This window comes from Lissotriton vulgaris, chromosome 6, assembly GCF_964263255.1.
Source record: "Lissotriton vulgaris chromosome 6, aLisVul1.2, whole genome shotgun sequence".
In the NCBI taxonomy this organism is placed as follows: domain Eukaryota; kingdom Metazoa; phylum Chordata; class Amphibia; order Caudata; family Salamandridae; genus Lissotriton; species Lissotriton vulgaris.
Genome location: NC_141694.1, coordinates 26,039,448 through 26,062,157, shown reverse-complemented (window position 1 = coordinate 26,062,157; position 22,710 = coordinate 26,039,448). Strand labels below are relative to the sequence as shown.

The 22,710-nt window shown below is 48.2% G+C and overlaps 1 protein-coding gene across 1 annotated transcript in view; it reads right to left on the bottom strand.

Moving 5' to 3' along the window:
- Positions 1-7,056: 7,056 nt before the first annotated feature.
- LOC147706728 (solute carrier family 22 member 7-like) overlaps positions 7,057-22,710 on the bottom strand; it is a 427,251-nt gene continuing 411,597 nt past the window's right edge. The window contains exon 10 of the mRNA XM_086925872.1: positions 7,057-7,519. Coding sequence (XP_086781998.1) covers positions 7,459-7,519 — 61 coding nt within the window. The 3' untranslated portion in view covers positions 7,057-7,458. The remainder of the gene's footprint in view (positions 7,520-22,710) is intronic.

Below are 22,710 nucleotides of genomic sequence, written 5' to 3'. Positions count from 1 at the left end.
CAGTCGGTACTGGGACAAACCTCGCCAGGGAGAGGAAGCCGCCTCTGCATCCGATGGAGCCTCACAGCGACCACCCTCAGATGGAACATGAGGGACCTCTGCCTCCGCATGGCGGGCGCTGTCAGGCCACAAGATACTCCAATTGCCAGAGTCCTCACAGTCCTCCATAGGATCCTGTCCCACCGGCTCCTCGGGATTGTCATCCGCGGCGGCCAGCTGACTGCCTGCAACTTCTGGATGCATCAAGGATGGCGCTGAGATCTCCGAATGATACTTCTTGAAATGAGACACATTGCGGGCTACAGTCTCTCGACCTCGGGCAGCAATGATTCGAGTACCTTTGACACTGACTACAGTCCACGGTTTCTTTTCATAGGGCAAATGAAACTTGGCAGTGGCAAAACGATTCTTGAGCAGTACTAGATCTTCCTTTTCAAACCTTCGAGTCTGGGCATTTCGTCGTTGACTTACTTGTGCATAAATCTCCCTTTGGCGAGCATCAATCCTTGTGTCAATGGGGGTCTGTGGCTGCCACTGAGGGTGGTGAGGTATTGAGTCAGTGACCACCCGGCCCATCAGCAGATGGGCAGGAGCTACCCCGGTAGTGGTGTGGGGCGTTTGGCGATAACTTCGAAGAAACGTGAAGATGGCCAACTCTATAGACTGCCTCTGATCATGAGCAATCCGGATTACTTTGTTTAGAGTCCTCATAAACCTTTCCGCTTCGCCGTTGGCCTGTGGTCATCGGGGAGTGATCCTGCGATGTCAAATACCAAGATTAGTGAGGTAGGTGGCCAATTCTTGCCCCTGGAATGGAGGCCCATTGTCTGTGCGCAGTTCCTGTATCAGGCCATTTTATTTATTTATTTATTTATTTGCGGGTTTGTATCGCGCTAGATTCGACTCCCGAAGGAGTATCTCTACGCCTTTGGCAGCCACAGCAACAAGGGGAGGGAAAACCAGGTGGAATATAAGTTAAGATTGGAACAAAAAAGTTTTGAGTTGTTTCCTAAATGATAGATGTTCTGAGCACTGTCTGAAAGCTCTAGGGATGCTCTTCCATAAAGAGGGCCCAGCCACAGACAGAGCCCTGCCACCGTGTCTAATTTTCTTTGCCCGGGTGGACACATAATAGGCCTTGGTCACTGGACCTGAGAGAGCGTGTGGGAATGGATGGAGTGAATTTGTTTACCAGATATGCAGGGCCAAGTCCATTAAAGCATTTATGAATTATGCAGCATGCTTTAAATTTGGTCCTCTGTTTGACAGGCAGCCAATGAAGTTTTGCCAGGAGTGGTTTGGAAGGAGTTCAGGGAGGGGCGTTTAGGACCAGTCGAGCTGCAGTGTTCTGAACTACTTGGAGTTTTGCCAGAACTCCTTCGTTAGCAGACAGAAACAGGCCATTGCAATAGTCTATATGACTTAAGACAAGAGCCTGCACCAATGTTTTTCTGACTGAATCGGGGAGTAGCGGGAACACTTTCCGTAGAAGGCCAATCACGTGGAAACATGAACCCACCACGTAGTTGCTATGCTGTTTCAGTGAGAGCCCCTGATCCAATCAGACTCCTAAGGTTTTTTACTACCTGTTTGGGTTCTGGAACTGGTCCAAGATCTTGTGGCCACCAGTCCGGGGTCCACAGGAGTTTAGCCTCTCTGAACAGCATAACTTCGGTCTTCCCGAAATTACATTGAAGGCAATTGGATGCCATCCAATGTGCCACAGCCTTCATACCCTGGGAAAAAGAGGTCTTAATCTCGGCGGTGAGGGATTTAAAAGGGAAGAGGAGCTGGGTACCATCGGCGTAAGACACCGGAATGAAGACATATGTTCGCATGATATTGGCCAGGGGTGCCACATAGGTGTTGAAAAGGGTGGGGCTCAAACAAGAGCCCTGTGGCACCCCTTTTGAAATCTCAAACTCTTCTGAGCGATAAGCACCCATGGTCACACGTTGGGTACGGTTGGAAAGGAAACTCTTAAGCCAGGCGAGTGCCTTATGTTCCAAACCGATGTTAGACAAACAAGTTGTCAAGATGTTATGTGACACAGTGTCAAACGCCGCAGACAGGTCCAGTAGCACCAAGATCACGGAAAAACCCTTGTCCTGGTACATATGTAGATCGACTGCGACTGACATCAGGGTGGTCTCGGTACTGTGCTTTGGCCTAAACCCCGATTGGGAATAGTCCAGCCCTCCTGCTAGTTCGATGTAGTTGGACAGATGACGATTAACATGCTTCTCAATGAGCTTGACTAAAAAAGGAAGCAGGGATATTGGCCTTAGATTGGCTAGTTCTGTCCAGAGGATAGCAGTGTTTTTCCTGATTGGTCTAATCAAAGCCTTTTTCCACTCATTGGGGACTTCCCCTGTATTTAAAGAGAGGTTAACAAGTTTTTGAATCCCAGGACCTAGATCATTGGCAAGCATGGGCATTAATCTTGCTGGGATGATGTCAGTTGGGCATCCACTCTTGATCTGAGAGGTTAGCGATATTACCTCTTCTAAAGAGATAGGGGGAAACAGGTCAAGGGAGTGGGTGGAGGAAGGGGGTTCTACAACTGTCAGAGGCGGCGACTTTTCGCCACTAGAAGACTGATTAGAGCTAATAATTTTTTCATATATCCCGTCTATTTTTTTGGTAAAAAATAGCGAGATCTCGTCGCAGAGTTGTTGTGACGCCAGCTCAGAACTCTCACAGGCCATGGGTTTCACAAAAGATTGCAGGATTTGATATAGTACCCTTGGAGTGTTTCCCACAGCCTTGAGCTGGGATGCAATGTAACTTTTTCGTGCAGCACGAATGGCTTAGTGATATGTGGTGAGGGAGTTCCAATAAAATTTTTTGTCTTCGGCCAGATGAGATGCCCTCCATTTCTTTTTAAGTTTTCTAGCTGCTTGTTTTAGCGATCTTAGGTGCTCTGAGAACCAGACTTCTTGTTTATGTGCTGGGCAAGACTTAAATTGTTTCAGTGGTGCGATGTCGTTTACTCCTGCAGCAATCGCCCCTTCAAATTTAATCAGAGCAGTCTCAATGTTCTCAGAAGGGGTCGGGTGGATTCGACATATCTGTCTTTAAAAGACTCCGGAGTCATTTTGTGCCATTGTCTCCTTTTACTAGGTAAGGCAATCTGACAGGCAGAAGGGGGTTTGACAATAGGGGTATAAAATTCAATAACGAAATGATCAGTCCACTCTACTTGGGATGGAGGCAAGCAATTAATCAGAGGGGAGTTAGACAGGACCAAGTCCAGGGTGTGTCCTGCCTGATGTGTGGGGCCACTATTAGCTTGTTTCAGTCCCAATGGGGACAGATCCGTTAGTAAGGATTGTGCCTCATTGCATTCTGTTTGTTCACTATGGACATTGAAGTCACCTAGAAGTAGAAAGTCACTATTTTCATGTACATGAGGGGCTAATGCTTTAACAAGTGAGATGGAGAAATTGGTACATGGGCCAGGGGGGCGATATACCAGAGCTCCTTTCCTGCTCCCTTTGGGCATAGTTTTGATTTTAAAAATCAGAAGTTCTAGCTCGGAGGTACATAGTTCTTCAATTATAGAGATGTCAATTTCCTGTTTATGGACAATTGCAATTTCCCCTCCTGTCTTAATAGGCCGGTCTAACCTAATTATTTTATACCCAGCTGGGATTCCTAAGGTTATAGGACGGCTTTAACCAAGTTTCCGTCAGGAAGCATATATCAGGTTCTTCAGAAGCGATAAGGTCCCATACCTCCGTGGAGTGTTTGGATAGAGATCTGATGTTGCAAAGCAGATTCTTGCTCCCTAGAGATGTATCAACATTCACCCTGTGAATTTGGGTGGAGTTGCCATCTATCGGTTCCCTATCGAGGGGTTGCATCTGTGGCTGAATGCCAGTAGGGATCCTGTCCTCATGTAATGTGTGGAACTGGGCTTTACTATTATAGCAGGAGAACGGGTCTTCCAAACTGTCCTCCACCCTCTTGCTACCACCCATCGGGAGACTGTTTTGTATACCGTGGAGTACCTGTGATGTGTAGGTTCTCCGAGTAGAACAGACAGATCCTAGGGCATCGGTGGATTTTGCCATAGTCCCTGGCCCCTGGCCCCGTCCTGTCGCGGACGGGGCCAGGGTCAGGGATTGAACCAATAAACACAGAGGTGGAATTGCCCTCATCTACAAGGACACCATCTTCTGCCTCACCTCCCCAGATGACTCGAACCCGATAAGAGAGCATCTCAACTTCCAACTCCATACAGACAGCAAAAACACCATCAGAGGCACCCTCACCTACAGACCAGCAGGACCACTTCCCAGCTTCTACAACTCCATTGCTGACCTCATTGCCACAAACGCCATTGAGTCTGAGCACTTCATCTTACTAGCAGACCTTCACTTCCACCTTGATGACCCTAGCGACACCAACACAATCTACCTGGAAAGCATGAGCAACATCAGCCTCATGCAACCTGTCACAAACCCCACCCACAATGTAGGACACACCTGTGACCCCATTTTTACATCCAGTAACAGAGTCATGTGCATGCACATCTCGCAGCTCACCTGGACCGACCATTATAGCATCTACTTCACCATTTAAGGACCTACCAACACTGGCACCATGACCACCAGCTCCAACTACTGGAAAAAGATGTCAGAAGACCAGTGGATCAATGCTTTCAACTCCCACCTCCCAGACACAACGTCTTTCTCAGAACAGGCAGGAAAGAACTTCTCCCAGTGGATCACAGAATGTGCCAAATCAATCACCCCCGCCGAGCCAGCCAAATTCAAAGAAACTGCCAGAAGACCTAGATGGATCACAGTGGAGCTGATATCCACCAAATGTTGCTGTTGGCAACTAGAAAGGAAATGTTGCACCAGCAAAGAGACAAGAGATCATATCACCTTCAAGATGGCACTCAACCAGTACCACTGCCACCTGAAAGAAACAAAGAAGAATACCCTATCAGACCTTATCGAGGCCAGCTCCAACTACAGCAAGGAGATCTTCCCCAGCGTGAAGACGTTCTCCAACCCCACAGTCACTGAGAATGACATGAGCCCCTCCCAAGAACTGTGTGACACCTTGACAGCCTTCTTCCTCGACAATATCTCAGTCATCCACGAAAACTTTAAACCCCAACCAACCGCACCCTACAACATCAGTGTGATCACACCCACGAACACTAGCCCCCAACACCTGCTCACCCACTGGGACCACCTCATTACTCAAGTCACACACTCCATCATGAACTCCCTGCACTCTGGAGCGCCCATGTACCTGTCCTCACCATGTCATCAACCTCTGGAACAAGATGATTGGTGACAAGCTGAATACAGTCCTGAATGCCTCTATCACCTCAGCCTCCTTCCATGAAGCCTGGAAACACACTGAAGTGGGGCGCCTCCTGAAGAAACCATTCGTCGACCAGAACCGAAGAACTACTAGCCTATCACCATGCCCCTTTTTCCAGTGAAGGTTCTCAGGAAGGCAATCAACCAGCAGCTCACCGAACACCTGGAACACTACAAACTCCTGGACCCCCGCCAATTCGGATTTTTAGCCAAACGCAGTGAGTCTTGCTCACCTCCAAGAAGACACCCTCATGCATTCCAAGATGGCCCCAAAGTATGTCCACTCCTTTCTTTAAGAGCGCATCAAACGCTTATCTGTGATACTTCTAACAGAAGAGAAAAAGATGCTCCTACATCATGCCGCACAATCATTTTCATTTGTCACGATAAGAGAATAAGTGTTAAAAAAACAGTGAGATTCAATAATTACATTTCTTTTTGACTTTTTCTAACCCACTATTGATTAATTCTTCAGTGAAGATATTGGGACAGAATAGGAACAAGCTTCTTTAAAATGAGGTTCCATTATAAACCATGACTTAAAAAAATCTTTATTGTTTTCAAGCATAGACTTAGACATGCAGGCATATGTGGTGGTTTTCAAAGCACAGTCAAATAACAGGCGAGCACCAAGTCTTTTTATGCGGACATCATCATACAGCAGCGTGTTCCAATCCTGACCAGTTTCTTCATCATTGCTGTCTAGCATATGTTGCAGATTACTGACGGGTATGATCACATACATTACAAACAATGGCGACTGTACATACAAGAATAAAGAACTACAAACATGGCCGCCCCTTATCTGCTGGGATTAGACTGGAAGTAGCACTTTTAGCAGGCTGAGGCAAATACGCCATTGGACTAAGGTGGGGGCAGTGGAGCCAGTGAAGCAGGTAGATCAAGTACCCATAGCTAACGTGGACTAATTCTGGCCATGTTTCTAGCTCCCCTACAAAGAAACTACAGCTGAACAATCTTCCATCCAACTGTCTGGAGACTTTGACTAGTTAAAGTCCCCCACGTAGACGCCAATATTTTAAGGGAACCAATCAGATTCAAATAAATCTTTTTTGTTATTGAGCTGGAGGGCGATGAGGAATCCCCTTGTGGTACAGAAGGTGTCCCATAATTCTGATTGCAGATTGTTGACTTCTTGGCAATCATCAACCCATCTGAGCTCTCTCCTCCTTTCTCTCTAGGTTAACATAATAAAACATTGTTCAAGATTGGCGGGTCTGGGGCACTCTGTGGCTGTACCATTGTTTCTCCTTTACAATCTTGCCTCTCGAGCACAAAACATACGAAGCACTCTTGAAAGACTCATAACGTGAACATCCCGTGAGCATAGAAAAGAACAAAAGTCAGCAGAAGGATGAGATCTGTATTGGGCAGGCACTTCTCCTACTCCAGGGTCTTCCTTCCTTTTGATTTCCACAGCACCTGATATTTAAAAAAAATATCCCTGAGTTTCCAAAGAGAAACATAGATCACCCTCTTCACTCTGCTTACATGGCTTTTGCAGGGAACGGGGCTTGTGATAAACCATACTGTTTGGTCAGGCACCTGAGACCAGAATTTGCTGCATTCACATTATCACAGGAGCGGCCTGTGCAAGTAAGAGCAGTGGAGCGTGTTGGGTGGGGACTTGACCGAAGGCAACGAGGGAAAATGTATCTATTTATAAATTTTCCCTCATTGTCGTCTTTCGAGTCCCCGCCTCACCACTCTTCCCTGCATGGACCGCTCCTGCATTAGCAAGACATGTAAATTAGGGAGAAATTCTCCTCAGCCCTTGAATAAAGAGTTTCCTAATGTTATCATGAAGGATTGCTTTGAGCGTGCCTTGACAGTCCACCTCTGGGCGCCTTAGCATCTCTTACACTAAGCAGTATCCAGGCCATCATAAGGTGGTGTATTGGGCTCTGCAAATAATGGATAAACTATCAATAAAGCACATCTGTAGGTGGCATCGTCCAAAGGATGTCTAAGAAGAAGGAAGGTCGGATCCACAAATTGTTGGAAAGCTTGAAGTCTGTGGTGTGTAGAAGATTTTGTCCTGAGGTATGGTGGGTCTCCCTCTCAGACCACAAGCACACGGCAGTGGGTGGTGTTAGATTTTCTCCATGTGAACGACCTCCTTTGGCACCTCTTCGGAGTTCTCAAATTCATCGCTGATGAAAGAAAAAAAGGTCAGAGAAGTGAAAATCAAAAAATTCAATACAGTTGTAATGAAGTTGCTGTCTTTTAACAGCCATTAGAAGTTTGATAACCTGTTGTCTTATCACCTGATGAACTCAATTGCTGTTGTCCCGTCGCCCTGTTTGATGAAACTACCCATGCAATAATTATCAAAGAGCAGGAGAGGGCTGTTCTGCTGCCTGGTCATAACCATATTCCTTTAACCTGAGCATGAGAGATGCTTCCACCTGCACCAGCGACCCTTTACTCTGTTTTCAGGGTAGGCCGCTCCGCACGCCGCACAGCATCACCTGTGTGTCCATGTCCCAGCCACCGCTGCTGCTGTAAGTTCACCACTGCTGTTGCCCTCATTGTTGTGCTTGTATTTGACTGTATTTTTGCTTATTTGCCCTTAATTCTTTATTTTCTCACTGTTCACTGGTTACTTCTGTGACTGTTGCCCTTAATTCTTTATTTCTCATTGTTGTGCTTGTATTTGACTGTATTTTGCTTATTTTTCCCTCTGCTGTCTGTTGCCCTTATTTCTTGATTTCTTGTCTCTCCCCCCGTTTTTCCCTGCCGCTCCCTCCCCTGCGGCCACCCCCTCTGAGTGCCCATTCGCTGCCCCGCTCCTACCTCCCAGCTGCTCCTCCCTCCCACCTCCCCTTATATGGCGGACACGCGCAGCTGGCACGCCGCTGGCACCCCAAGGCAAGCCCGACTGCGCCCAGTGCCAGAACCCCTGGCCCCCACGAATGCCATGTTGCCCGACTCCGCTACAATGCCAGCACCCTCCTCGCACTCAACATCGAACGATCGCACACCTGCTTCCGGGCCGCCCCAAAGCGCACCCAAGGACCCTTCACCTGCTGGAACTGCAGTTTCACCAGCATTAAATCCACAACTCCACCAACCGTGAAAGAACTCAACCACCTCAACTGCATTCCTCTCAACACCCGCTCCGCCCGCAAACTCGCCGTTGAACTCTGGGACCTACTGGACTCCACCTCCCCAGACGTCGCCTTCCTGACGGACACCTGGATGAACCCCTCATTAGCACCTGACATCGCCATAGCCATCCCCTCCGGCTACAAGATCACCCGCAAGGATTGCACCAACGGAACAGGAGGAGGAATCGCCATCGTCCACAGGAACACTCTCAGAATCTTGACCAGCATCGACGACACACTCAGCACCGCCGAACACCTGCACTTCCAGATCTACACCGATCCCAACACCACCGTTGGAGGAACCCTTGTCTACAGATCCCCCGGATCCCAGCCACAGTTCAGCGACTCCATCGCCGACCTCGTCAGTACACACGTCCTCGCCTCCACAGACTACATCCTCCTCGGGGACCTGAAATTCCACCTCGAGAACAATGACACCAACTCCACCACCTTGATCAACAACCTCGCCAACCTCGGACTCAGACAGCTCGTCACAACACCCACCCACTCTGCAGGCCACACGCTTGACCCCAAATTCTCTGCAAGCTCCTACCTCGCCTTCAGCCACACCACCAAACTCCACTGGACCGACCATTGCTGCATCCACTTCACCTTCCGGAAACACATCACGCAACACCGCACCCAACAGATCCCTCGCGCTGCTGGAGCAAAGTCACAGAGGACCAGCTTACCACCACCCTCGCCCAGAGTCCACCTGCTTATCCCACCGACCCTGACACCGGCGCCCACAACCTCTGAGAAGACTGCACCTACACTCTTGCCCCGATCAGGAAACCCTCCAACAGACACACCAGCTGGTTCACCGAGGACCTCCAGGCCTCCAAGCAAGCCTGCCGAAAACTTGAGAAGAAATGGCACCACGAACAGACACCGGACAGCCACGCAGCCCACAAGAACGCCACCTGCAGACACCATCAGCTCATTAGATCCGCCAAAAAGACCTCCTTCAAAGACCGCCTAGACAACAATGCACACAACAGCAAAGAGCTCATCAACATCGTGAAGGAACTCTCCAACCCCAGCTCCAACACCAACGACATCCCACCTTCACAAGACCTGTGCGACTCCCTTGCCACCTTCTTCCATTGCAAATTCGCAGACATCCATGACAGTTTCATCGTCTCGACCACCCCGACAGCCACTGAGACCTTTGTCCCCACGACCACCACCAGCACTGACCCCGTGATCTCCTGGACCAACATAAATGACAACAACACCATCAAAATCATGAACACTATTCACTCCGGCTCTCCATGAGACCCATGCCCACACCACATCTTCAACAAAGCCAGCACCACCATGGCACCCCATCTCCGAAAAGCCATCAATATCTCCTTCGAGACATATACCTTCCCGGAGAGCTGGAAGCAAGCCAAGATCAACGCCTTACTCAAGAAACCCAAGGCCGACCCTAAGGACCTCAAGAACTTCCGACCCATCTCCCTGCTCCCGTTCCCAGCAAAAGTAATCGAGAAGAGAGTCAACAAACAACTGACCCACTACCTTGAGGAGAACAGCATCTTGAACCCATCCCAGTCCGGGTTCCGCAGCAACCACAGCACCAGAACTGCCCTCATCCCGCCACCGACGACATCAGGGCCCTGCTAAACAACGGCGAGACCGCGGCCCTCATCCTCTTGGACCTATCAGCCACCTTCGACACCGTCTGCCACCGCACCCTACGCACATGCCTTTACGAGGCTGGGATCCGGAAAAGGCTCTGGACTTGACCACCTCCTACCTCTCCAGCAGAACCCAGAGCGTCCACCTCCCCCCTTTCCGCTCCGAAGCCACCGAGATCACCTGTGGCGTACCCCAAGACTCATCCCTCAGCCAGACACTGTTCAACATCTACATGGCACCGCTTGCCCATGTCGCCCGACTGCACGACCTCAACATCATCTCCTACGTCGACGACACCCAACTGATCCTCTCCCTCACCAAGGACCCCCTCACTGCCAAAACCAACCTCCACGAAGGAATGAAAGCCGTCGCCGAGTGGATGAAGAACAGCCTCCTGAAGCTAAACTCGGACAAGACAGTAGTCCTCATCCTTGGCTCCACCCCCTTGGCCGACTCCTGGTGGCCGACTGCACTGGAAACAGCACCGACACCCACCGACCACGCACGCAACCTGAGGTTCATCCTCGATTCCACCCTCTCCATGACAAAGCAGGTCAACGCTGTCTCGTCCTCCTGCTTCAACACCCTCCGCATACTCCGCAAGATCTACAGGTGGATCCCCACTGAAACAAGAAGAACGGTCACCCAGGCCCTCATCACCAGCAGACTGGACTACGGAAACGCCCTCTACGCAGGAACCCCGGCCAAACTCCTGAAACGACTACAATGCATTCAGAATGCCTCCGCACACCTGATCCTCAACATCCCTTGCCGCAGCCACATCACACCCCACCTGAGAAACCTGCACTGGCTTCCCGTCAACAAGAGGATCACCTTCAAGCTCCTCACCCACGCACCCAAGGCACTCATCAACACCGGACCAGCAGACGTTTCCTCTTCTACATCCCCAACCGCCAACTCCGATCCACAGACCTCGCTCTCGCAACCATCCCCCGCTTACGAAGAGCAACCTCCGGTGGCAGATCATTCTCCCACCTCGCTGCCAAGACCTGGAACACTCTCCCCACCCTCCTACGGCAGACCCAGGACCTATTAACGTTCAGAAGCCTACTCAAGACCTGGCTATTCGAGCAGTTGCAGCACCCTCACCCCCACCTCCCCCAGCGCCTTGAGACCTTCACGGATGAGTAGTGCGCTTTACAAATGTTCTGATTGATTGATTGACGCATTACATCTAGGAAAGCCCAACAGAGCTATCCAGTCCTACCTCACAACCTGTAGTTGTGGGACAGAACCAAAGAATCTAGTGAGCGACAGGGGAGACTTCCCTGGTGCACACTCTGTGGTGGAATCATACCTCGTTCTAAGTACTTTGGAATCTGCTGTTTTATGGACCCCAACTTTCAAAACATAGGTTAAGTAATGATTAGTACTGGCAGACGTCTTGGACACACTATTACAAATAAACCTGTCTGCAGATGGGCGGTTGTTAGACCTGTCTGGCTTTTTGGCGTAGTCCCTCCTATTTATTATTTATTTTGTCCCCTTTTTGCCCCTCATATCTTTAATAATTTTTGTCCACTGACTTTTTATAGGTGTTGGCCAAGGGGATAGGTGTTCTTTTGTCCCTCATAGTTTTTTACCTCAGGCCCAGAGGCCTGTTCTGTTAGGAAACTGCTGTAATTCACAAAATGGAGGGCCCTAAATGTTTCCAACTGCCACAACCTAGACTGCACCATAGGATAACCTTAGGCCTTCCAGAACCTTCTGGACCCTACTGGACTCTGTGGGGGTTGTCTATAAAAGGGCAGAGGTTGGGAAGCCATTTTGTGTTGACCAGAGAGTGGAGGAGTGAGGCAGTGGTGAAAGGAGGAGGACGCACTGGGAGCAGTTAGTTTGTCCCTGTGACAGACAGCCACTACAGGGAGACGTTCCCCTTTCTACCCCTGACCAATCCCTCCCAACCACCTTCTTCTGCTGAAGAGATTGATCTACCTGAGGTGGAAGCCCCCCCTCTACACCTGAGCCCCATTGACCCCTGTCGGGACGCTCTAGCTGAAAGACTTCCCTAATTTCCCACTGGCAGTGCTTCACTTACCAGCGTTGTGGAGAAGACAGCTTTAGCCCAGTGTTGAGCCCGGTGTTTTCCCCGAGGCTTTGAGGGAAAGGCGAGTGGCTGCGGAGCCTTTGTGGCCCTGTCGAGTGAGCGTTCCGCTCTAATCAGCGTTTTCCCTGGAGCCAGGTGAGGGGAAAGACTGTGGGCGAGGAAGCGGAGACAGCGCGGCGCCAAGCGGGAACACTAGTCCCTCGCGCCGCCTTGTTCTGCATCTGTGAGGCGAATTGCGAAGCGAGCAGGCCCCTGCAGGAGACGCTTCCGGCGTCAGGTCCGCGCATGCCCCAACTTGCGAGGCGAACCGGGAAGTGAGCAGGCCCCCCGCGGAGGACGCTTCCAGCGTCAGGCGTCTAGAACCGACTCCCAGCCGGCAACACTACTCCCCCGCATCTGCGCGAAGGAACCGGAGTGTGTGTGATGCCCAGACCACCTAAGAGACGATCGGCGAGGGAGCAGGCTTTGGCGCTTCCCCGCGTCAGTTACCTCCTTTTCCCTGCTGAAGCGCAACACGGAGGAGCCGCGCTGAGCAGTAGGGAAGGGGAGAACACCAGTCAGGCTACCGCATTTGTGGCATCGACTTCCCCAGCGCCAGCCCAGGCTAAGAAGCTGGTCAGGGAAGCTGGGCAGAATCATTGGAGGCCGGCTGTCAGTTAAAAGCCGGAGGACTGTGGCAGAACTGCCACTGAGACAGTAAGGAGAGTGGGGGTGAGGAAGGAAGGTGCTGTGCCCTCTTGGTTAATGTTAAAATTCACAAGATCTAGTGCTTAGAAGGTGCCAGATAACCAATTCAACTACCCTCTTAAGTGGTGTCCTAGAAGGTGAGGGAATACTACCAAGCCTCCTCCTTTATTGGGACAGGTCTGATTAAGGCCACTTCTGAACCAGAAACCAGGGGGGGTAATCTATAGTCAGCAGAGCGCTGACAGTTCCTACCAACTGGGAAGTCCCCCCCCTGCTGACACTCATAGAGGTAGTTGAGGCCCCTGGAGAATTTGTGAGTGCCCCTATTCCACGCTGGGTGTGCACCCCCCCCTGGGTGTTAAGGTGCAGATAAGGGAGGGAAGGTTCTTAACCCTGTAGAAGTCATAGCCAGTGAAATTGGCAGGGTAATGTAATGAAATGTATTGTTGTTTTGATCATTAATGCAAAGTAGCACTGCTGAGAGTAATCTTATTAAGATAAGTTCACAATCCCAAAAGTAAGCATTTCTGAACTCATGAAAACTGTATGTTTTGAAGTGTAATTCTTCCACAGCTAGAAGAGTGTCATTAACTTCTCGTGATCAAAGGTGTAATTTCTAATTGTGAATACTTGTGAGCTAAAACGAAGAGTATATTATTTTTATAAAGCAGTACTTATTTTTCCACATTTTGGTGTAGCGTTATTTTTGTGTGTTATTGCGTGGTTTTACTGTTGGGTGGTCTGCAACCTTAACACTGTGCCTCTGAAATGAATGTCTTGCCCTAGGCCAGGCTACCCCAGGTTCTAACAGCGGTGCATTGTGTTGTCTTCTGCCGTGACCTTTACAGGAAGCCTTTCCTATATTTGATGTGTTCTATAACTCATCCATCTTCATCACATGCTGTATAAAACCACCTAAATAAAGTCCTCTGCTGCTGTTGTATAGGTTTACAAAGCTGCCATCTGGGTTTTTTTGCACAATTTCACAAAACACTGTTCGTTTTATTTATTTTTATGTTTACTTACCTGTATTTGGCCGTATTCGATAGTTTACTACCCACCACCCTACCCCTCACCCGCCCCACGTCACCGCCCGGCAGCACTCCTACCACCGACCGCTACTGGCAAGGGGAGGAGTTCAACTGTGACTATTCTTTTGAAAAACTGAGAGGAGGATCTTCTTTACACTGCTTTTTTCAAGGGAGTAGAAATTGGCTTTGCGATGGAGGCCTTTGACCTCGCTTGTTGCAGGGTTTAAAAAACAAAATAGGTGCATTTTTATATCGTGCACATTGGATCGATGAAGGCTGGCATTTCTTGCTAGAGTAGTCTCTTTTTGTATTTTTTTTAATTTAAATTTTAACCCAAATACCTTGCAAAACTGGAGGTTGTTGCAAGGGAAAAGGTTTTCTCACAATCTCGTTTCTTTTGTATTTTTGAGTCACACTTCTGGAAGCATTGGATTCTTTTGGGATTCTCTCCCCCACTTCACGCCCACACACTTACACAAGTGTGATGAGCAGAATGCAGCTGGAAAGAAACCCTGAAAGCAAATTCCTGGCTTCCGATATGCAATTCAGTGGTGTGGGTGCTCTGGGGGCTGTGAGTCAATTTCAATTGCAATGGTCAGTATGTTAGTATGGAGGAAGTAGGCGTTCAAACGACCGTTTTGGTGTTTTGTGGAAATCTTGGAAATGCAAATGTGACACCCATTTTAATAAGGTGATCACCGTTCAGAGGGGGCAACATTAGTAACAATTGTTTAAGTGCCTGTATATTATTGTGTTAAGTGCTATATTATTGCATTGCTACACATTTCTAAGGCCCAAAAGGCGAGACCTATTTGCTATGCCAATGCTTTTTGAATCGTGAAGCGGACATGATTCTTCTAATATTCTGTGGGAATGAATTTCAAATTCTTGGTGCAGTTCCCAAGAACACTCTATCATATGTTCTCTTCTTATGGAAGAATGCTGGTTTCAGTAAAAAATCTCTGGATCCCTAGAGGATCTACTGCCGCCAGACATCGTAATTTTTTGGGCGAGGTAAAGTGGTGTTTTGTGGTATAGTGACTTGTGTGTAATACATGTAATATTTAGCTGTATTCTTACCTCGTACAGTAGCCATTTGAGCGCTTTCAGATGTGGAGTGATGTGGTCAAATTTTCTAGAACCCATTATGAGTCTAGCTGCAGTATTGAGGCACGCTTTTAGGGGAGCTGTTGAAATCTTAGGAAGACCGGATAGAGTTGTGCATCCGTACTCAATTCTTGATATGACCAAAGCCTGGACTGCCGTTTTACGGTCAGCTGTATTGGTGAACAACTTCCATTTTCTAAGATAGCTCAGATGGAAATGGGGCGTTTTTTGTCATTGTGTTGATGTGGGTTTGCATGTTTAATTCCTTAGCCAGCGTGATTTCCAGAGACTTAGTTGAATCCACTAGAATCGGGGTACCGTTTAGCGTAGTGTACATCTTGGTCCATTCCTTAATCTTAGTAGAGCTTTTAGGGGTAAGATCAGAAGAAATCCTGGGGCATATTACCAACAAGTAGCGATAATTATCGCTAAATAGGCTCAGCGGCGATTTTTTTATCGCTGCCTATCGCTGGATATGGTAGTGGAGAAAACATGCTATTAGCAACGTTTTTCTCCATTGTGCTAAAATATCCAGCGATAGCGGTGAAATGCGTGAATATCGCTGAGAATACAGCGATATTCATGCATTAGTGACGAAATGCTCTTAGCCATGTTATCCACCTCCCATTGGATAACATGGCTAAGAACTGGTCTGAGCAGGCGTTGGTTTTTGGCGATAGCGGGAATATGTCCATCGCTACACCTGCCTTGCTAATAGGCGATAGCGACGTTAGCGACTGCTTTCAGTCGCTAACAGGTTGGGTACGCCCACTTTGCATGTCATTAGCAATAAATATCGCTGATATGCAGAGTGGGCCCCAAACCGCTCGCTATCGCCTAAAAGCTGTCGATAACATCAGTTAGTGACAGGTTGCTAAAAGAGTGATAGAATTATCGGCGCTAAACCGGCGATATTTGCCTATCGCCCCCCTTGGTAATATGCCCCTCTGTTTTCTGTGAGTTAAGCTTTATATGATTACTAGATAGCCATTGAACGGTCCTCTGTAGTGCTTGGTTCATTATGTTGATCTCTTCCAGCGCTGTAATCTTCATATACAGCTGAGTGTCATCTACATACATGTGGAAGGAAATGTTAGCCTGTTGTAATACTTTAGTTAGTGGCTCGATGTACAGATTGAATAGGGATGGGGATAGAGTTGATCCTTGTGACTCGGAGATGGCAGGGATAACTTATGGTTTTCTAGAAATCTCTGCTATCTGTTCTCTAAGAAAGAATAAAACCATTTTAGGACTTTTCCCAATAAACCCATCCTATTCTCCAGTCAGTCTAATAATTTGGCATTTCTTATTACCTTTTGAGAAGGCTCTCTGACGGCTGAGCTTAGGTGACAAGACCTTAGGCTCTCGGCGACATTTTTAAGTGGGGGTCTGACATGGATGGATGCAAGTTATTTGATCGTCTGGGCATTAGCTTGCCTCATCTCCACAATGGCCCCCCACATATGCCGGGGATGCCTAGTTTCACCTTGGAGATACCCAGTAGGGACCATCTCACAGGGTAAGCCAGGACGGGTTCCCCAGCAGTCTATGGCGCAGAGATACTCCTTCGGGAGTCAATTCTAGCGCGTTAGAAACCCGCAATTAATTAATTAATTCTGTGTGGTTTTATCCCTTTTTCTGTGCTGTGCTGGCATAGAAGGCATCCGTCTGTTTCTTTTCAATGTCTCTAATGTACACATTAGCTGAAAATATCGCTAAGTCAATGTATGTCCTGCTGACAACAAAGCACTGAAATATAGGCCAGTAATTCCCTTTTTATGTACATTTCCAGGCTCGGCTTTCAGCAAAACATGCAGTAACCTGGAGGTATTTCAAGTTATCGAATGCACTGAAGATGCCAAAAGGACTACCACGGATCACTTCAACACTGTCAGAAAATGGGATTGTGATGATACAGCCCACATTCCCTGTTCTCCACAGGTGGATGATACATGGTGTCCTCAGAACATGTTCTAATAACGTCAACCCTTAGACTCCAAGCGTGGGTGACAATCAGATCTCCTTGAGGAGCAGGCCAAATAGCCCCCTACTTCAGATAGACCAACAGCTGGACAACATCATGTGATTGAGCTTATAGTGTTACTGATATTAATTCTGCAAGGTCACTTCCATCGTGGTGTTTCCTATTTAATACTTCTCTGAGGCCTATCAAGAGCTACAAGTCCAAGAGCATTTTAAAGCAGTCACAGAAGATTATAGGAATATTTTCTCATACTTAGTGTTTCAACATTTTGTGCTTATGCTCATGGTATGCCTTCTTCCTATGTCACACATGTACTGTGCAGGGGGATTTCAACTTTTTTATTATCAATCTCATAGCCCATCATCTAGGCCAGGGGTCTCCAAACTGGTCCTGGAGGGCCGGATCCATGCCAGATTTTTTAGATATCACCATTGAGATACATGTAGTTATTTAAAAAATCTGGCATGGTTCCGGCCCTCCAGGACCGGTTTGGAGACCCCTGATCTAGGCAGTGGTAGAGCTAGCTGGTGTGCCCCCCACGTGATGAGAGGGAGGGCGGGGTTATTGCTGGCGAGTTCCACAACTGCCGCCCAGCATTGCCGCAGGTAAGAGCGGGGTGGGGGTAACCGCCCACCTATGCTACACCACTGCCTCTAGACACCCCCTACATTTCTAGCTGTGCTATTGATACGTTTATATATTGTTCAGAGAATCAATGTGTCCAAAATATATACATATCAAGATTAGTCCATAACAATTTGTAAATATTTAACTTGTTGAAGATGCCTCTTTATATTTTTATTGGAAGTTAAAAATTATCTACTGCCGCCTTAGCATATAAAAAGACACAAACATCTGGAGGTGTACCATCCAAGACAAGGATTGAAACACCCTGAGAAAAGGACTTCAAAACCTTATAGCCTATTTATCTATAGAAGAAAATTGAGACAAGTATTAAATAGTGACCAGGACCGTCTTCGCCAGTCAGCTCCTCGGATGCGCAAACAGGTCCCACCCGTGGGTTGCCTCTGCCTCTTCTTCAATGCGTGCTTGATAAACTGGTGCGCTGACTCCGACTCCACTTGTCCCACTACTGGTCGCCATGTTGGTTTTCTAGGGTGTGGCCGGTGTGGTACAACAAGTGTCTGGTTGGCTAGTGTATGCACCTAAGCCAGGCCAAATCTACCACTCTAGTTAGGGTAAGCTCCAAAGACGAAGGTTGGACTGGAGTAAGCCACGGGTGATGTCGGTGGGCCTTGCACACAGGGCATGCATCACTGTTAGGTGAGTCGTGCTGCTGCATGGCTCGCAGGTAAAGGCGAATCAGGGGCTCATGTGTGAGGAGTGATATCCTTGTGTGCTCTGGAAATGGCTTGAACAGCAGATGCGCTGCTCCCTGGGCACTCCTTAGAGGCGGGGAAGCACAGGTATTGCAAATGCTTAGAGGTCTCACATCTAGAAGCGCTGATCTTCAAGTGGGTGGGTAGAATGGAGTGCACTGCTCACATGAGTGGAACGCTGCGAAGGTCTCAGATTAGTACCACCCTCACTCCTCAGCAGTGTCAGTGCCAATAAGGCACGCTCCTAAAAAGCGGAGCGCTTGCTTTTTCAGGACAGTGCGATGCTGGAGTTTTAACTAGGCCGTGAAGTCTTTGATGTCCCTAACACCTCAGGGAGAAAAGGGGGCAAGCAAGCAAGTCCTTGGAGTCACTCTGGGGTTTAGTCGTGGGTCCACTTAATAGGGTAGAGGTCAACAGGGCAGCACAACAAGGCAGCAAAGCAGTTCCGTGGAACAGTCATGTATAGTAGAGTGGCAAACCTTCAGCACAGAAGTCTTTACTCCGGAAGAGTCTCTTCCAGGTTGAGTAGTGTACTAATTTGATAGGGTCAGAGCCCTCATACTTATAATCAAAAGTGCCTTTGATGTAGGCACCTTTGCCCTCCGAAGAATCCCTTGCAGCCCAGCCCTGGCTCCAGACCACCAGTAGGGGAAAAATCAACCCTATGTGTGAGGGGAGGACACAGCCTATTTAGATGTAAATGTGAACCGCCTCTCCCTTCCCAAGAAGACTATAAGTGTGCAGAGGAATGCAGATGTGTTTCCAGTCACACCCAGCCCTTTCCGTGTTATGGCTGTCTAGAGAGTATGCACAAAGGGTAGCTCTCACCCAGCCCACACTCATATTGGAGGGAGGTTGCAGCCACACAGAGCAAAGTTAAGAGCAGAGAAATGTCCACTTTCTAAAAGTGTCATTTCTAAAATATTAATACCACTAACGAGGATTTATCACCCTATTCCAAAGATATTAAACATGAAGTTGCTGCTCCTTTCCAATCAGGAATTGCAGCTTAAAAAATATTTTATAGGAATCCCCAATGCTAGCCTACGGAAGGAGTAGGCCTTACAGAAGTGAAAAACAAAATAGGCAGCTTGTCACTACCAGGATATGCAAAATATAAAGGTACATATTCACCTTTTACTTACACAGCACACTGCCCCTTGGCGTTACTTAGGGCCTCTCGGGTCTATGCGAGCCTGGAACCAGTTTGGGAAAAAGAGAAAAGAAGAAAGTGGTGAATCTACATCTGTCTATAAAACCCCAAGGGGTGAGCAATCCCTTTTAGGACGAATGCCCTCACCCACCATAGGTGGCATACTTCATCTAATGGGCTTCTCCTCCCAGTGGGAAAACCTAGTCCAGCTGAGGGCTACAACTCCCTCACTGTGAGATAGGAGCTCTGGTTGAGGTGGGTTAGCTTATCCTACAAATTTGGATAATTTCTAGTAATACCGAATTATACTCAGGATTACTGGTTTTGTATCATTGTTTATTTCTTTTACACAACCACAGCAGCCTCTTTGTTTATTAATTCTGGTCCTGATGAAAGCCTGTATACTTATATAGATTGCAAAGGCTGAAACATGTTGACCTTTTTATACATCTTTGCAGTTTAAATTTACACTGCTTTGCACTGCTTTTTAATCCTGCCAGTTCGGATGAGTTAATAAAGAATCCTTTCGTCCTCAAAAGGTAGTTTTTAATTCACTTTCACTCATGTTTTGCGCTGCACCCTCACAACACCTTATTACTCACATATGGGATTTTAGCATCCTCAACCGCTATTGACAATCTGAAAACATCCCAGAGCTCCTACCTCACAGTGAGGGAGTTGTAGCCCTCAGTGGGACTAGGTTTTCACACTGGGAGGAGAAGCCCATATGATGAAGCATGCCACCTATGGTGGGTGAGGGCATTCGCCCTAAAAGGGATTGCTCCCCCCTTGGGGTTTTATAGAGAGACGCAGATTCACCTCTTTCTTCTTTTCTGTTTTACCCAAACTGGTTCCAGGCTCGCATAGACACGAGAAGTTTTTTGTGTTATGATTAATAATGTTAGGGGAATTACTTCTGGCTGATCTTTAAACTGTCTCCCCTGGACCCTCTCCTCGAGTTCTTTGTGTAATGCTTACTTAGGGCCTACCTTAAGGGTGCCCTATGTGTAATAAAATGGGAGTTTAAGGATTGTCAAGTAGCTTTAAATGTCAAGCTGTTGGGATAGTAAACTGCACACACACAGGCTCTGCAATGAGGGGCTGTTGGACTTGGCCCTTTTTGCAGGGTCATCCCTGAACTTTTTGCCTTCCTCGTGTATTTTTTCTGACCTGTTGTTGGCTATTTTATGACTCTGGGCGCTTTACCACTGCTGATCAGTGCTAAAGTGCATATGCTCTCACTATTGTAAATGAATGTATTAATTGGTGATTCCATGATTGACTATTTGTTTACTTGTCAGACTCTAGTACAGTGCACTGAGTGTGCCCAGGGCGTGTAAATCCAAATGCTGCTAGTGGGCTTGCAGCACTGGTTGTGCCACCCACAGAAGCAGCCTTGTAAAATGTGTCTGAGGTCTGCCATTGCAGAGCCTGCGTGCAGTCTGGTACTGTCATGCTGACTGGGCAAGTGCACCCACTTGCCAGTCCCTAAACCTTCCCTTATCTTCATATTATTCACCCATATGGTAGGCCCAAGGGAAGGGTGCATTGTAAGTATAAGGTAGGACAAGCCCTGATGTGTTCTAATAGTGAATTTACAGCCATTTTAGTTTTTCACTATTGCGAGGCTACCTGTTCTCCATAGGCCAGAATGGGCTGTTAGAATTATTACATTTTATAATCCTAACAGACTCAGAGAACATGGTAGAAATTCGAGTTTAGTATGCCTGGACTCAGAATAATAAAATACATCTTTTAGTGAAGTTTATTTTAATATTCTGTGTTTGCAAATACCGCTTTTAGAAAGTAGGTATTTGCTTGCCTTACTATTTGAGCCTGCCTCTGCGAGGTTGTGTATTCCTTCATCTGGTTTTGCGAGTGACAGGGTCGGGGGATTCCAGGAGACAGGCTGGGGCGGCCCGGTGGTGCATAGAGAGATCAGCATCTAGATGGGAGGGAGGAGTTGCACCTGGGACCTGAATAGGGCTGGGCCTTCCCTCCACAATGCCGGCTCCACCCCCTGTGGTGTATCTGATGTCTCTGCCCTGCACACTGAAAGAGGAGAGGGAAGATTATCAACAAAGTGCTCCAGGACTGTACTTGCCTTCCACAATGCTGGCTCCACCTCCTGTGGGGCGTCTGATGTGCCTGCCCTACCCTGTGAAAGGAAAGGAGAAGTCTGGTAAACAGAGTGCTTCAGAACTGGTTTTGGCTGGGCACAGGCCCCTCTCCCCTCAGAGAACAAAGGATTTTGGGGTATAAGTATTGGGACTTGATCCCATGAAATTAGATCCCTTTTGGACTACAAGAAGAAACCTTTGCTGAGGAGAGGAACCTGGAGAAACTGAGGAGAGACTATTCCCAAGCTGAACTGCTGCTTGAGGGACTGGCCTGCAGTGGTTGCCTGACTGCCAAAGGAAGGAGAAAGAACTTTGCGTACTTTATTTTCAACTTGTGAAAGATCTCCAAGGGCTTGGAAGAGAGCTTGCCCCCTGACCAAAGTCTCAGGACCAGTAGACTTCACCAGCTTTTGTGGATTGCTGCTGGAAACGCTGTGGCTACAGAGGTAGGGAGTTGTGACCGACTCTCACGACGGCCCGGTGTCCTGGAGGCACCGCATCGAGCAACGTCCGCCTCGAACAACGCAAGCTCTGAGCTCACCGACTCCGTCCTGACGCCGTCACCGAATCGTTGCCTGCATCGTAAACTGTGGACACCGCCACATGCAACGCCTCGCTACACCGACTCGTACTGGTCTGACTGACGCGGTCACTGCTGATGAGGAACCGCCTGACTCGCACCGCTGTCCGAACTAATCAAAGCCAGCTCCCGAACTCCGGCTCTGTCGCCGCATCGCAAGCTGGAAGCACCGCAACGAAGCACCGTTTTGTCCTGCAACGCATGCCTTGGATCCACCGACTCCGTCAACGGGCTGCTGCCTGCACCGCATCGAGAGACAACGCGTCCTGCAATGCTTTCTTTTCTGCACCGCGACGAACACCGGAACCGGCTCGTACGTCCGTGGCGGCTGTATCAAGTAAAAGGTACTGTGACTGAGTCTGTCGACATTTGAGTGGGCCTGGACCGACGCGGTCCGCTGGATTTGTTAGACTCTGTGTTATTTCAACAACGCTGTAACCGGACAGGGCTACCGACTCGCACAGAACTTTGATTTAAGCCTTTTTAACCAAAACTCTTGAAATCTAATAGTATTGTGGAT